General features: G+C 42.1%; 1 protein-coding gene across 1 annotated transcript in view; it reads left to right on the top strand.

The window, feature by feature from the left end:
- Window positions 1-7189: 7189 nt before the first annotated feature.
- The window catches only part of LOC107827070 (glutathione S-transferase U9-like), a 29297-nt gene continuing 21178 nt past the window's right edge, over window positions 7190-15308 (top strand). The window contains exon 1 of the mRNA XM_075240216.1: window positions 7190-7402. Coding sequence (XP_075096317.1) covers window positions 7195-7402 — 208 coding nt within the window. The 5' untranslated portion in view covers window positions 7190-7194. The remainder of the gene's footprint in view (window positions 7403-15308) is intronic.

Here is a 15308-nt window from a genome sequence, read left to right on the forward strand (position 1 = left end):
TCAAGAAAGGCATGAATCATACTTGTACCAAGTAACCAAATCTGTAAGACCTCAAGCAAGTCATGTTAAAATTTATAAGACCTTACAAAAGGCATAAATCCTGATCTTAAAGTTAAGGCTATATATCCGAACTTATAAAACCCCTAAAAAGGCATACCCTCGATATAGATACCGAAACTACTTCACTCAGGGATTGAAAGGCTCCGGCCAAACATAATGACTACGGTCACAAGGCTGTACCAGCCAAACTAATGCAACTCAGGGATGCCCGACCGTCACTATAAAATCACAGGCCTTTAATTACTTCGAAAAAACTTCGAAAAGAACAAGTTAATCAGGCTACCCTCAGCATAAGAAAAAGAGCTTCGATCATATCAGCTCCAAATAACAGGCTTCAAAACGATTCGTTCGTTGAGCAAAACCTCCCGAGGTGCTCAATTACTGCTACCTAACGGCTCACAATCGAGGTTCTTATCAAACCGTCAAAGAGTCGGGCGAACACACATACTTCAAAAAGTCTTTAGCGAGGAAAATAAAGCCTACATAAGAGGTTATACTGACTCAATGCATAAGAGCCACTATCGCCAACTTAAGATTAAAGGTCATACTGACCCAATGCGTAAGAGCCATTGTCGCCAACTTAAGATTAAAGGTCATACAGACCTAATGTGTAAGACCCATTGTCGCCAACCTATACTAAGAGGTTGTACCGACCCAACGCGTAAGAGCCTAAAGGCCAGCTTAAAAACTTAAGGGTCAATGAGCTTGAGTCGAAATCCGACTCGAAGACTGAGCCCGAAACAGTTAAAATAAAAATGCCTAAGGGAAAATACATAAGAGCCACTGCCGCCAACCCACACTAAGAGGTCGTACCGACCCGATGAGTAAGAGCCACTATCGCCAGCCTATATTAAGAGGTCGTACCAACCCAACACATGAAAGCCTACAAACCATCCCGACAAGCCTCAGGGCCGGGCTACAAACCTAAGAGTTTTTTTGCAAAGGCCAATTCATCTGGCTAATCATTGACAAAAAATGTCAAAACTCGAGACAAAGAAAGACATACACGAGCAAATAGAGATCCATGAAAGGAGAAAATGAAAGATTTCGTTACATATATGCACGTATAAAACAATGTAAGGCTACTTTTACAAAGTTCTCTAAGAACACTGTACAAAAAATCAAATAGAAAAAAGCTAGTTTATGTTCCCCTCGGGGACTACGGCCCCATCAGCCCCTTCTCCACTATCTTCGGCATCAGACAAGAGGAATTTGGCGTCATATTCATTCGTCTTGGCCTGTGCTATTTCTTCCGAGAGATCGAACCCCCTGGCGTGAATCTCTTCAAGGGAGTCCCTCCGAGATTTGCACCGGGCATACTCATTACTTTTTCTCTCTTGATCGGAAGCATCTCTCAACTTTGCTCGAACATGAGAAATGTCTTTTAAGAAAACAACCACTTTCTTGTCGGCCTTAGCCCGAATCCCTTCAGCTTCAGCCCGTGTGTCCACGACCTCGGCCTTCCTATCCAAAAGGTTGGACTCGAGCCTTGCAATCTTACTCGTCTGAACTGATATGTTCTCACGGGCATTCCGAAGCTGCACCTCGAGTGCAGAAACCTTGGACAGAGCATTCTGCTTGGCCGTATCATGGGTATCTATCTGAGCTCTTAGCTTGCTACACTTGTGCTTGGCCTGGCTGGCCTCGCCCCAAAGACGTTCTAAATCCTCTGTCTTGCTCTGCAACTGAGGGATCAATACATTAATCCCTGAGGTTAGAAGAAAAGGCATGCATGCCCTCAGAACAAAGGTTACCTGCTTCTCAAGATGGCTTTTGTAGTTCAGGCTCTGGTTCACTTCATACCGCATGTAACCAACTCATCTCCCCTCTTGTCACAAAGAAGCTTGAGGGATTTCTCCCCATCTAAGGCTTTCCTCAACCTGGCTTCACGACGGAGCAGCTCAAACTTGAGTTTGTCAAAGGCTTACAAAAAAAGGAGCTCAATAAGGGAGTGGGAGTGCAAAATTGAAAAACTAATATAATCGGCCAAACCTCACCACAGAATAGAGCCGTTGAGCCTTCTCAAAGGTCGAACGCACATCTACCTACCTGGTTAAGTCGGCCCCAGTAGAACTGCTCCGAATAGGAATGTGATCATTTGAGACGTCGCTCGAGCCAGGAGGCCCCTGGCCTCGAACACCTCTCGAAGTACCTTCGGTGGGAAGAGAAGACGACATCAGAGAATCTTTCTCCCTCAAAGTACCTTCGACTGGAAAAGAAGACGATGGTAAAGAATGGACCTTTTTTCCAAGGCCAGATGCCTCGGGTTTTGTAAGCTCGGTCGAGACATCTTCTCTAGGCCTCCGGGCAGGACCTGTCTCGCTATGAGGACCTTCGCCCTGCAACGGTTCCTTCAATTTATTATTATTTCTCAGTCCTGAAGCCAGTGACCCCTCCTCCTCACCGAGGGAGAGTGATCTCACCTCAGGAAATTCTCCAATACCTGCGGTGACGGGGTTAGTACATACAGAATGCCCTCCAAAGAAAGCCAATCACACAGCACGTACCGTGATATTTTGCCTCCCATCTACCCTAGGATAGGTCTCGCCATTTACGCTCGTCATCGGTCAAATGGGCTTCCAGATTCCAAGCCTATTCTGCTAAGTTGCTAACCTCGTATGGCATCCACAGGGCTGCTGCAAAAGGGAAAAAAGAAAGCGTCTTTACAGAATCTGTCTTCATCATAAGTAAAAAGTGACATAAACACAAGTGTACCACTTACGTGTGACATTCCATTCCTTAGGAAATGGCAGGAACTCCGCGGGGATAACATCGACAATCCTTACTCAGATGAATCAATTCATCCATCCTCTGCCCCCATTTTCGTCATCATCAACAATTAAGGGTCTAGTAGATCGGCATTGCAAAGCTATTAGGCCCCGACAATGAAAGGGTCGGTACAATCTGATGAGATGGCTGAGGGTGAATTCGAGCCTGGTTTCTTCTCCAAAGAACCTCATCATTAGCACTGTCCTCCAGAACGACGGGTGAACCTGTTCCAGGGTAGCCCGATATCTTTGATAGAAGTCAAGCACGACTCTGTCGATAGGACCCAACGTGAAGGGGTGCGTGTATATGTGTAAAAACCCCTCTGTGTAAGCCGTAATGTTCTCTTCTAGGGAGGGTACCTGCAGTACCACCTTTTCTCCCCATCTGCAGTCTCTCCTCACTGCCTCAAGGTGTTCCTCTCCTATTGATGAAGTAAACCTTGGTGCATGGTCCCAATGGCCCTCAATATTAGGAGGCCTCTCTAGCGAAAGGTCCCTCCTCGGGACAAAGCGTCTTGAGATTGGCTCACCAGATGCCGGCAGTGTACCGCCGATTGAATGGGAAGAAGAAGCAGACCCCTTCTCTTCTTGGTGTACGAATTTAGGCGTGGCAGTCATGGCTATAATAAAACAAAGGAAGGAAAATGAAAACTCAGGCAAAAACTTTGAATTAAATGATGGAAAAGCTGACGCGAGGAAGAAGAACTCTATGAAAAGGGATAGCAGATCAAAATAGCGAAATCCTCAGAAAAGAAGGAAATAAACTCATATATAGGGCAAGCGACGACTGTCCGCCTACCCTGCAAGGCCAATTAATTCCAACTAGGCCATTATCACTTTCGAGAGATGTACCAGTAGGGTCACCTCGATCATTTCACACGATAAACACTTACGTACAGCGTGCGAGGGATCAAAAAACCCCATATCAACCAAGCCTCGAGAGGGTACCCGATCTCGAGGATTTCAGTCAAAATGAAAATAGGCTCAAAGGAGCCATCAATATCATTCTAAACCTTGAGATGGTACCCGATCTCGAGGATTTTTGTCAAAATAAAAATAGGCTCTAAGAAGCCATCAATGTCATTATAAACCTCGAGATGGTGCCCGATCTCGAGGATCTCTATCAAAATAAAAGTAGGCTCTAAGGAGCCATCAAAATCATTCTAAGCCTTGAGATGGTGCCCAATCTCGAGGATCTCTGTCAAAATAAAAGTAGGCTCTAGGGAGATATCAAAATCATTCTAAGCCTCAAGATGGTGCCCGATCTCGAGGATCTCTGTCAAAATGAAATATAAGCTCTAAGGAGCTATCTATATAAGCTTAACCCCGAGGTGGTACCCTATCTCGAGGGTTTCTACTATTACAAACACGGATCATTCATCTGATTCTTTGGCCCTCGAGCTACCTGAGCCCGAGCCAGTTCTCACTCGAGAATTACTAGTAAAGCCTTAGAAATGTTTTCGCCTGTAGATCAAGTCAAATGCCCTCTCGATTACTTTAGTCCAGGGGCCACCCGAGTCCGGGCATATCCTCATCTAGGGTCTGTCAATAACGCCTTAGGGCTATCTTCACTCTAAGTTTAAATTATGTTTTTTAGGCCGCCTGAGCTCAAGCTAACTCTCACTCGGGAAATGTCTGTGAAAGTCTTAGGGCTATCTATATTCTCAGGCGTTTGAGCAATTTCCCCCTCGAGGACTATCAATAGGGCCTAAAAGGCTAAGTTTCGTTCTAAAATTTGAAGCCCTATTCTCACTCAATCCGAATTTAGGGTTTCCGACGGCCTAAGTTTGCATCAATTTAATTTGGGCTCAATCCGAGGAACGGTAAAGGGTTCCAGGGAATATCATACTAATCAATCAGGAACCGAGGGAATACCTACGCTTGGACCCTGTATTCGGGCCAATCGGTAGAGCTATGTGCTCAGATTCTTTCGCAAACGTAAATAAAGGGAAATTCAGCACAAATCAGAGACAAATTGAAGAAGCATTTTGTATTAATAAACATGATTACAAAAGCCCACGGAGGGTCCTTACACAGAAACAAAGAAGCAAAAAAAAATATAATGGCAGCTAAAAGTCTAATCTATTATCGGAGGTATACCCTCGGGGGCAATGTTTTCGAGAACCATCTCCTCGGGGGGTCTCATCTCAGTCTTCCCAACGGTGTCTTCAAGGATGAAGAAGAAGCAGGAAAAGATGAAGAAGAAACAGAAAAAGATGAAGAAACAGAAAAAGATGAAGAAGTGGCTGGGTGAAAAATTTGGCGAGTATGGGTCTCGCTTGCACTACTATTGGGGAGCTAGTTCTTGAGACATTGCACTGATGTGGGATGCAAGAGTTAGTAGATGACACTACCCCACTCTATGGAAAGCAAAGGGAGTGAAGCGCCACACCAGGTGGAAGTTAAGAGAGATGAGCAGCAGTTTACGGTCCACATATCCTCTGATACGAAGATAATTTGAGATTACTCTCTCATTATTTCGGGCCAACAACAACAACAAACCAGTGTGATCCCACTCACTAGGGGAAAGCTTTGATAAAGGGCTATAAAATAACTGGCGAAGGTACTGTCATGTGACCTTTCGGCCACTGGCTTTAAACATGGGAAATAGAGTCGGATAAGGATGAAGAAAAGAAAGGAATTGAAGGTTGTCGAAGAATGGCGGAATGAAGTTTGATTCAAGAAAGCTTCAATTTATAGGAAGATGGCCGCGTAACCGATAGTGTAATCAACGCCTTTGGGAAACGTATCGACATGCACAATCAATGCTTTTTTGGGAGACGGATCGGCGGCGATATTATCGCTTTGAGAAAATAAGCCAACGCTACATTGAATGCTTCTGGAAAGATGCACCGATGGGACTTCTCGGTTATCACAAAGGCTTACATCATAAGCATGATGTCATCACAAGAAGCTCGAGAGGGTCGGTGTCAAAACCGTTTCTTGTCATTTTCATTCTAAGAAATGCGGGACTATCTGTATACGGCTAAAATCAGAGAGCCCGATTTTATGATTATTATGATATCCCGCAGCCCATTTTTGAAAGGCTCGAGTCTAGTTCGAGGTTCGAACTCGAGGGTCCTATATGCTTGACCTCGGGGCAAAGTAAATCGATGGCTATGATGAACGAGTGAGAGATTCCCAAGGCACATGATTAAAGCTGATCAAGTCTATTAGGCTAGTTGAAGCCCGTACCGTGGCATTAAATGGTTGTATCAGTCATATATCTTTATAATAAATGCACTTGTACTATGTTGGGATTCCTCCTGGTATATAAGGGGGACCCTTATCAGTTTGTAGGGGGATATACTACTCATAACATTCAATACAAGAACATTCTCTACTCTCTAACTAAAACATATTCTCTTGGTTTAATTACTTAATTTATTTGTTTATATTCATTGTGTTCTATTTATTGTTCTTCATTCATTGCTCATTATTGACCATAAAGACCCTTCATCAGAGCTCTCAATACTGTTAGTCCTTCATCGTCCATCCATAACACAACATCGAGCTCGACCTCGAGGCCCCCTATAGTCAGGCTCGAGGCTCCGATTCTCAGCTGCTCGGTTTGCTTAAACATATTATTTTCAAGTTCTTATCTTATTTCTAGTCTCACACTTAGCATTTATTGCCTAACAACTCGCATAAAAATAGATCATGTATTTTTAGAACCACAAAATTAAATCTAATTGTAATTATCATTTTCAAGATAAACACCGTTATACCAAACACACCCTAAATCCTAATTTAATCTCCAAGAAAGCGACGCCTAAATAAGTAGTGAGTAGGAGTAATTTATTATTCCGTTGATGTTGATTCCGACCCTACTCCATTTTAAATTATTATTGTAACTTTCTTGACTGTAATGGCTTTGGTGAGCGCAAAAGTAAAGGGATCTTGACTCTTGAGCCCCAAGAAATGGCGTACACAATGTGCCACCTACTAGTAATTTTTGACTTTGAATCCTAAAGATTACTAAACTTTACTTTTGTAATATTCCGTGTCCAAATTTACGTGATGTTATTCGAATTTTGGGAATCAAACTTCTTAATTTATATTATAAATACGGATATAAAATTTTTATTATTATTTGTTTTTTAAAAAAAATTTCTATATAACAAGTACTATAAATTATAGTACTATTATTTAACAATTTAAAATATTTAAAAGGCACATAATAAAATTACGATAAAAAAATTCTTCGACATAAATTGGGGTGGAGAGTGTGAAAACCCCAACGTTCAATATCTGCTAATGCAAGAAAAGTCTTAACATAAGGTTTACTTGGGAGTTGGGACTCTACTTAAAGGAGCAACTAACAAGCAAAATATTAACAGCTGAATCAATAACAATATTAAGAAAAATGGCTGAGGAAAACAACGTAATTCTACATGGAACATGGGCTAGCCTTTTTGTTAAGAGAGTAGAACTGGCTCTCAAAATCAAAGGCATAGCTTATGAGTATGTTGAAGAAGATTTGAGCAACAAGAGTCCCCACCTCCTCAAGTACAATCCTGTTCTCAAGAAGGTCCTTGTGCTTGTCCACAATGATAAACCTATTTTAGAGGGGTCCAGAACCCAATTGTGGTTCTTTTGGACTTAAAATACATAAATAGGTGATAAAAAAGTGATAATTTTATATATAGTGCCACAATACTTGGCGCTATACATTAACGTTAGCTGTTCGTTAATGTATAGCGCCAAGTATTGTGGCACTATACTGAAAAAGCTGACACGCCCAGGTATAGCGCCAAAATACCTGGCGCTATACATAAATTTTTATATATAGTGCCTGGTATTTTGGCGTTATACTCCTTTTTCCTGGCCCCACCAATAATTCCTGGCTTCCATGATTCAAAAGCGTATAGTGCCAACTTTTTGGGCGCTATATATATATATATATATATATAAAAAATTCTAGCTAGCCATTCCCTATATTAAGAGGTTAGGATTGTATAGAAATTCATTCAAAAAAAATTTAAATTCTTGTTGAAACGTTTATTGTTGTTAAATTCTCCAACATTTTTTTATTATGTCTGAAGAGCGTAGAATAAGAGTTTCATTTTATTGGGGGTGAGGTTGTGATGGAGAATAACTTCGTGGGCTACAGTTTACCTGCTCAGTATCATGTTAAATTGCCACTTACAATGGAGTACGATAAATTGATATCGTTGTTATGCAAAAAAATTAGTGTGAGGAAACGTTCAGTGATACTTAAAGTAACCGGAAGATATCTGTATTACATCACTCCGCGGGGGTTGCTTTTTACTCGGAGTTTAACATCGACGATGATGAAACTTTGAGTGATTTTCTGAGGACTCCGGACGAATGCCGGGAATTTCTTGTAATCACAATGTTGGAGATGTACGTAAAGGTCGAAGACGTTCCAAAAAACGAGGTTGTGCGTAGTAAAGATAACCCCAAGTCATTGGGTGGTTATTTTGGAGCAGTTTTTGCCGGACAGGTTCCGGATGAAAGAGTTTTCCTTGATTTAAACTTATCACCGCCGGCGAATGAGCAGCGAGAAAATAATTTATACCCTACTTTCCATAATTCACAAGACGAGTGGTAAACTTCAAATTTAATTTGTGTTAATTATGTATATTTTGGGCGTATTGAATTTGTATTAACGCTCATATATTTAATAGGGGGTACCGGCCGGATATGAATTTTACAAGTGGACCATCCGGTAGTCATCACCTAATTGAAAACGTCAACAACAACAACAACAACAACCCAGTGTAATCCCACAAGTGGGGTCTGGGGAGGGTAATATGTACGTAGACCTTACCTCTGCCCCGAGGGGCAGAGAGGCTGTTTCCAGGAGACCCTCGGCTCAAGAAGGCAACAAGAGACACTATATTAGTACTATCAATAGACTCATAATAAAATAACATAAAATACCATAAAATCCATAACATAACATAAATACCATAAAATAACAAAGTAACAGCAATATAAGAGATATAGGAAATACGAGAAAGATGTAAGGTATACTAATAAACAGCAGATAAAGCCCATCATCAGTAGCTGATCAATAGCATCCTAAGACTAATTCCTAACTGGCTAGTCTCACTCTAGTGCGTTGTAAAAAAAAATCACAATTTCCCCTAACCTACAACCTTAATGCTCGATCTCCATAATTCCCTGTTTAGGGCCATGTCCTCAGTAACCCTAAGTCGCGCCATATCCTGCCTGATCACCTCTCCCCAATACTTCTTAGGTCTCCCTCTACCTCTCCTCGTACCCACCACAGCCAGTCGCTCACACCTTCTCACCGGTGCATCAGTGTTCCTCCTCTGAATGTGCCCGAACCATCTGAGTCTTGCTTCCCGCATCTTGTCCTCCATGGGGGTCACACCCACCTTCTCTCGAATATCTTCATTTCTAATCTTATCCTTCCTTGTATGCCCGCACATCCACCTCAACATCCTCATCTCTGCAACTTTCATCCTCTGGATGTGTGAGATCTTCACCGGCCAACACTCGGTCCCATACAACATAGCAGGCCTAACCACTGCCCTATAAAATTTATCTTTCAGTAACGGTGGCACTTTCTTGTCACACAGGACTCCCGTCGCTAACCTCCATTTCATCTACCCCACCCCTATACGGTGTGTGACATCCTCGTCGATCTCCCTGGTCCCCTGAATAAACGACCCAGGTACTTGAAACTACCCCTCTTAGGGATGACTTGCGAATCAAGCCTCACTTCCACTCCCGCTTCCGTCGGCTCTGCCTCAAATTTGCACTCAAGGTATTCCGTCTTCGTCCTGCTCAACCTGAAACCTTTGGACTCAAGGGCATGTCTCCAAACCTCTAACCTCTCGCGGACGCCGCATCGTGTCTCGTCGATTAGGACTATGTCATAAGCAAATAGCATGCACCATGGCACCTCCCCTTGAATATGATATGTTATAGCATCCATCACCAGGGCAAATAGGAAAGGGCTGAACACAGACCCTTGGTGCAACCCCGTAATAACCGAAAAATAATCGGAATCGCCTCCTGCTGCACTAACCCGAGTCTTAGCTCCATCATACATGTCCTTAATCGCCCTAATGTAGGCAACCAGGACCCCTTTAGCCTCTAAGCATCTCCATAAGACCTCCCTAGGAACCCTGTCGTACGCTTTCTCTAGATCGATAAACACCATGTGGAGATCCTTCTTCTTATCCCTGTATTGTTCCACCGTCCTCCTAATAAGGTGGATAGCTTCTGTGGTAGATCGCCCCGGCATGAACCCGAACTGGTTGTCTGAAATAGAGCAAGTTGAACCACCCGTACTCACTCAATTGAGCGAAAACGACGTATTACATCGGGATCTGGCAGATACACAGAGTGAGGAATAGAACAGTGATTACGATAACAATGCCGATGAATTAGAAGACGAGACACCCTTTCCTCGTGAGGATGGTGATGAGCAAGATGAGGAGAAAGGACCTGATTTGAAGAGAGACCCCTTAGGCGAAGAGTGTACGAGTCCGAAGTACCGTTTCATTCAAGGGAGATTCCTTACATCGATAACTTGCCAACCGTGCCGGATGTGGAAGCTCTCACAAGGGATTTTGATGAAATCCGGACAGCAATATGGGATGATTCTAGACCAACGGTGCTTGCAAAGGGGATGCTTTTTCCTGATAAAGCGCGCTTAAGCAGGGCTTGTAAAATGCACAACGTAAAAGAGTGTCGTGAGATGCAGGTACGGGAGTCAAGTTCGATGGTATACAGGGCTGTTTGCCATAGGTGGTTTTGGCCATGTAATTGGATGGTGCGTGCGACCAAGAAGAAGACAGGTATGTGAAAAGTGGGTAAATACATTCCCACCCACACATGCGAAATGGACACATTCAACGGGAATCACTTCAACTTGGATATTGACTTGATTTCTCTTGTACTTATTCCGCATCTCGAAGCGTCCATAAGGTATACAATCAAAGAGTGCATTACATCAGTCCACCATGAATATGGCCATACCATTACGAAAAGAAAGGCATTTCTCGGGCGCAAACGAGCGTTTGAAATTGTCTACGGTAATTGGGATAAGTCATTTACATCTCTGCCAAAGTACATGGCCGCACTGCAGCACTTTAACCCCGGGACAGTTGTTGAATGGAAGCTTGAACATAGTCCAGGAACACCAGAATACATATTCAATTACGTGTTCTAAGCGTTTAAGCCAGCAATTGATAGTTTTTCGCATTGCCGGCCCATAATATCCATAGACGGAACTCATGTCTATGGAAAGTACGATATCAAGTTATTGATAGTCGTGGTTGTGGATGCTAATTGTCACACCTTCCTTTTCCGCGCCCGCGAGGGCGCAAGGGAGTTTTTCCAATTAAAGGACAATCGAAACGAGATTTGTTTATTTATTTCAGAGTCGCCACTTGGGAGATTTAGGGTATCCTAAGTCACCAATTTTAATCCCGAATCGAGGAAAAGAATGACTCCATGTTACAGTCTGCGTACCAGAAATCTGGATAAGGAATTCTATTAACCCGGGAGAAGGTGTTAGGCATTCCCGAGTTCCGTGGTTCTAGCACGGTCGCTCAACTGTTATATTTGGCTTGACTATCTGATTTTAAATACAATTATGAACCATGTGCAAATTTTATCTTTTAACCGCTTTTGTCATTATTATTATTTTTACGAGAATTGCAACGTCGTGAAAACATATCTCGAACCACGTTACATCAATGTACCCGTGGTTATCGATATATATCGACTCGGTTGAGATTTGGATTTGGGTCACATAAATGTGCACCCGAATTAAGGAAGGTAAAATTATTAAATACGCGCTTAAAGAGGCTATCGCGTTATTATTCCGGGAAGGTCGTGAGATTTGCTAAACGACCCACCTTAGGGACTGAATGCTTCAACATATATATTTAACAAGGGCCCCGCAATTTGTGCGTTTTTCTTTATTTTTGTCGAGGCTCATCTCGTCCTTATTTTAAAAGGATATCCTATAGCAACTACGTTTCTTGTTGCGTTTGTCTCTACTAATTGAAAACAGTAGATAGCCCTAGTTAATTACATGCTTGCAAGTTATCTATACAGAATTCCGAATGCTTGCACAAAATTAGAAGCACGGCCACGTACACAGTCGGCCGAGCAAAAGTCAAGGGCCCAAATCCAGCCCATGCGTGATGGACCAGACCTGGGCCATTGTTTGTTCGATGTAGGCCTGCTTGGTCTGTTTCGACCTGGGCTCGACCTTCGTGAGGTTGAGATTGCAGTCTCCGTGTTCTTTGTCTTAAAACATGGTTTACCAGTTATATGAAGCAGTTTATCAGAAAGGGAAGAACTTAACTAGTAGAGTATGATTTTCAGGCTTGGCCTACATTAAAGGACATATTACAAAGTTAAACTAAGTCTAAGATACAACCTATTTCATTTGGAATATTTTCACCTATCAGCATACATATATAAACTATCATTCAGCTAATCTATATTGATATACACTGGGCATACAGGCTACTTCTATTGTCAACACAGGAATGAAAGTTATTATACAGTACATGATATCTAATGTAACAATCTATGTATGAAAGTCAACTTCAGGTCTTTTCTTTTTGTATTCATGCTCAATTTTCCAATTACATTTGACAGTGTATTGGTTGTGTACCTGGTATAGAGAACAAAAGAAGAAAGGAATGATCAGCTGGGCAGTATGCAACAAACACAACAACATCAGATACACAGCAACAAACCAACAACCACAAGTGTTTTCCACAGTCCACAGACAACCAGCAACAGTTTCCAGAACAAAGAAAAACCAACAGATGGTCGAGCACCAAACAAGTAATCCCAGAAAAGAGTAGTGAAACAACAGAAATAACAGAGTATTCAATGCAGCAACACCAGCAGTTCAACAATCACAAGCAGCTCAATCAGGGCAAACAACAGAACTTGGCCAAGACAGCTTGACCAATATGAATTCTTCTGCAGTTTTCAGACAGTGTTTGGTTACAGTGTTTCTGTAAATTTGCTTATATTTTTTCAGTTTCCTTTAACTCACAAGACCTCTCTCAAGACTAAGTTTTTTTCCAGAAGAACCTCCTCTTTTTAGGCTCCAAAAAAAAGAATTCCCCCTCCTCTCACGGAAGGTCCCCCTTCTTATAGCCTAATCCCAGCACTTTACAGCCTGCTGAACAACTCAGAATTCCCCCCTCCCTGTTGTTTTTCCACTTACTTATTTTAAATAACAAGACTCCCATGAAATCCCTGATAGCCCCTCTCTCTTTTTTGTTGTTAAAGTGTCCTAATCCCTTATTTATTTAACCAAAGTATGGGCAGCAGGAATATAATCTGACAGCATGTGCTGTCAGACTATTTTAATCCAAAACAACTGACCATACGTATGCTGCCCACCATCTGAACTAAGTGAACATGGCATCCATTTAAGCTCAAAGTCTGAACTGCCATTATAACCTACCCCCTAGATGTTCTTTTAATTCAAATTTGAACAAAACCAATAGGCAATACAATTCAGTTCCTAATGGGATTCAAATACGATCACAGTAGAAATAAACAACACGGATCAAGTTGTTACCATTAATGACTGAAACTAATTGACGACATACATCGACTCGACTATATTAATCGTAACACATAACAATCAATCGTTCATATAAACAACACGTACAGAGTCCCGAATGACTTCAGACAACTTTGTTCAATCACTGGAAACCTATATGAATTATTTATGCGACGACTATCCTAATCGAACATGTATATCACAGAATATATTCAGAACATACACAGAAAACAATCGACCAAATAAAAAGGTCTTTGACAGAGATGGAAGAAATTAAGAAAATTATCAGACAATAACACACAGTCACAACAAAGCATGCTAACAACTCAATTAGCAGTTGAATAAAACAAAAAGGAAAAGAAAAACTTACCGAAAAATGTTTAAACCAAACTGACCCAAATCTGACTCAACTTTGACCATTTGAGGCCGAACAAATTTTAACCAGGGTGTTCTCACATGAGAACACCTTGGTTAAGGTCTATTAGACCTCAAACCCCGGTCAAGACCGGCCGGATTCCAAGGCTACTCGTGTTCTATGTTTTGGATTTTTAGATCTGGTTTTTTAGGAATTGTGGGTAGATTCGGACCAAACCAAGCTTGGTTTGGTCACAAGGGAGGTCAGGGGATTGTCTGGTACGAAGATGGTGAGGTTTGGCATAGATCGAGTTTTGTCTCAAATCTTCAAATCCAGATTCGAGACGATGGGAGGTGATTTGAGGCTAGGGAGTAACAGATCCATGTTCAGGAGAGTGAGGGGGTCTTAGGGTGTTCAGGAGGTTGTCACCGACATTCATGCCGTCGGGTTCTGGTGAAGGGGAAACTAGGGCGGCTGCTAGGGTTTCGGGGGGTTTCAGGGCTTGGTGAGGAAGATGAGTGGAGGGGGGTTCGGATAGGGGGCGTGGGGTGTTAGGTTAGGTTTATATATGGGGAGGGTGATTCAATCCTGGCCGTTGGATTGATTACAATTGATGGTCAGGATTGGGGAAGCTTAACAATACGGTGCCGTTTGGTTAAGTAGGGGGTCGGTTAAAATGGGAATGGGTCGGGTCATGAGGGCCAATAAGGGCCATCGGATTGATGGAGATGAATGGCTCAGATTAACCGTCCCTAAAACGATGTCGTTTGGGTCCGTACTTGGGCAGGCCGGACTTGGACTGGACTGGTGTGTCGGTTTTGGGCTTTTTTTGTTACATTTCTTGGGCCCAAACTGATATTTTCATTCACTCTTTTTTTTTCTAATTTTAAAACCAAAATGAAATAATAATAAAAAATAATGAAATTAACACAAACAACAATGTAACATTTTAACACAATTATCACAAGAATATTTAAGCAAGTTAAATCACAACCTAGAACGAACGATGCATATATATTTTGAATTTTCTTTCAACGACCGAATTACGGTTTGATTACCATGACAGACATACTTTGTATTTTGATTGATAAGATCAAATGCAACATGGACCGAACCACAAATGACTAACAGCACATGCCACGAAAAATCGAAAAATTGTACAGCGGAATCATTTGTCACTATTTTTGTTTTCTTTTGGAGCGATTGCCCGTGAAGCAAAAATCACGTGCTTACAGCTGCCCCTCTTTGCCCGAAGACACGAAGGGTTTTCGCGCAAAGATAAAGCGGGCGATTTTTGCTCGTCCGAGTACTCCGTGTGAAGCATTTTTTGAAAAAAAATTTGACCGAACCTTTGCTTCAGAGGTTTCCTACATATCCTGGGCTAAACAGGAATCAGGTCCATGTAGTTCGGGAAATTTTGGTAGCTGGGACTACCGTGTGACTGTAGTGCTCGCTGTTGTTGTGCGCTGTTGCATGCTGCTGCAGGATTCTACCGCTCGCCGATCTCCTTGTTACATTGTTCTGAAATGAAAAACAAGAAGCTAAGCTAGACTATGGATCATGAGATCTCATCTATCCT

Source organism: Nicotiana tabacum, chromosome 20, assembly GCF_000715075.1.
Source record: "Nicotiana tabacum cultivar K326 chromosome 20, ASM71507v2, whole genome shotgun sequence".
NCBI lineage: Eukaryota > Viridiplantae > Streptophyta > Magnoliopsida > Solanales > Solanaceae > Nicotiana > Nicotiana tabacum.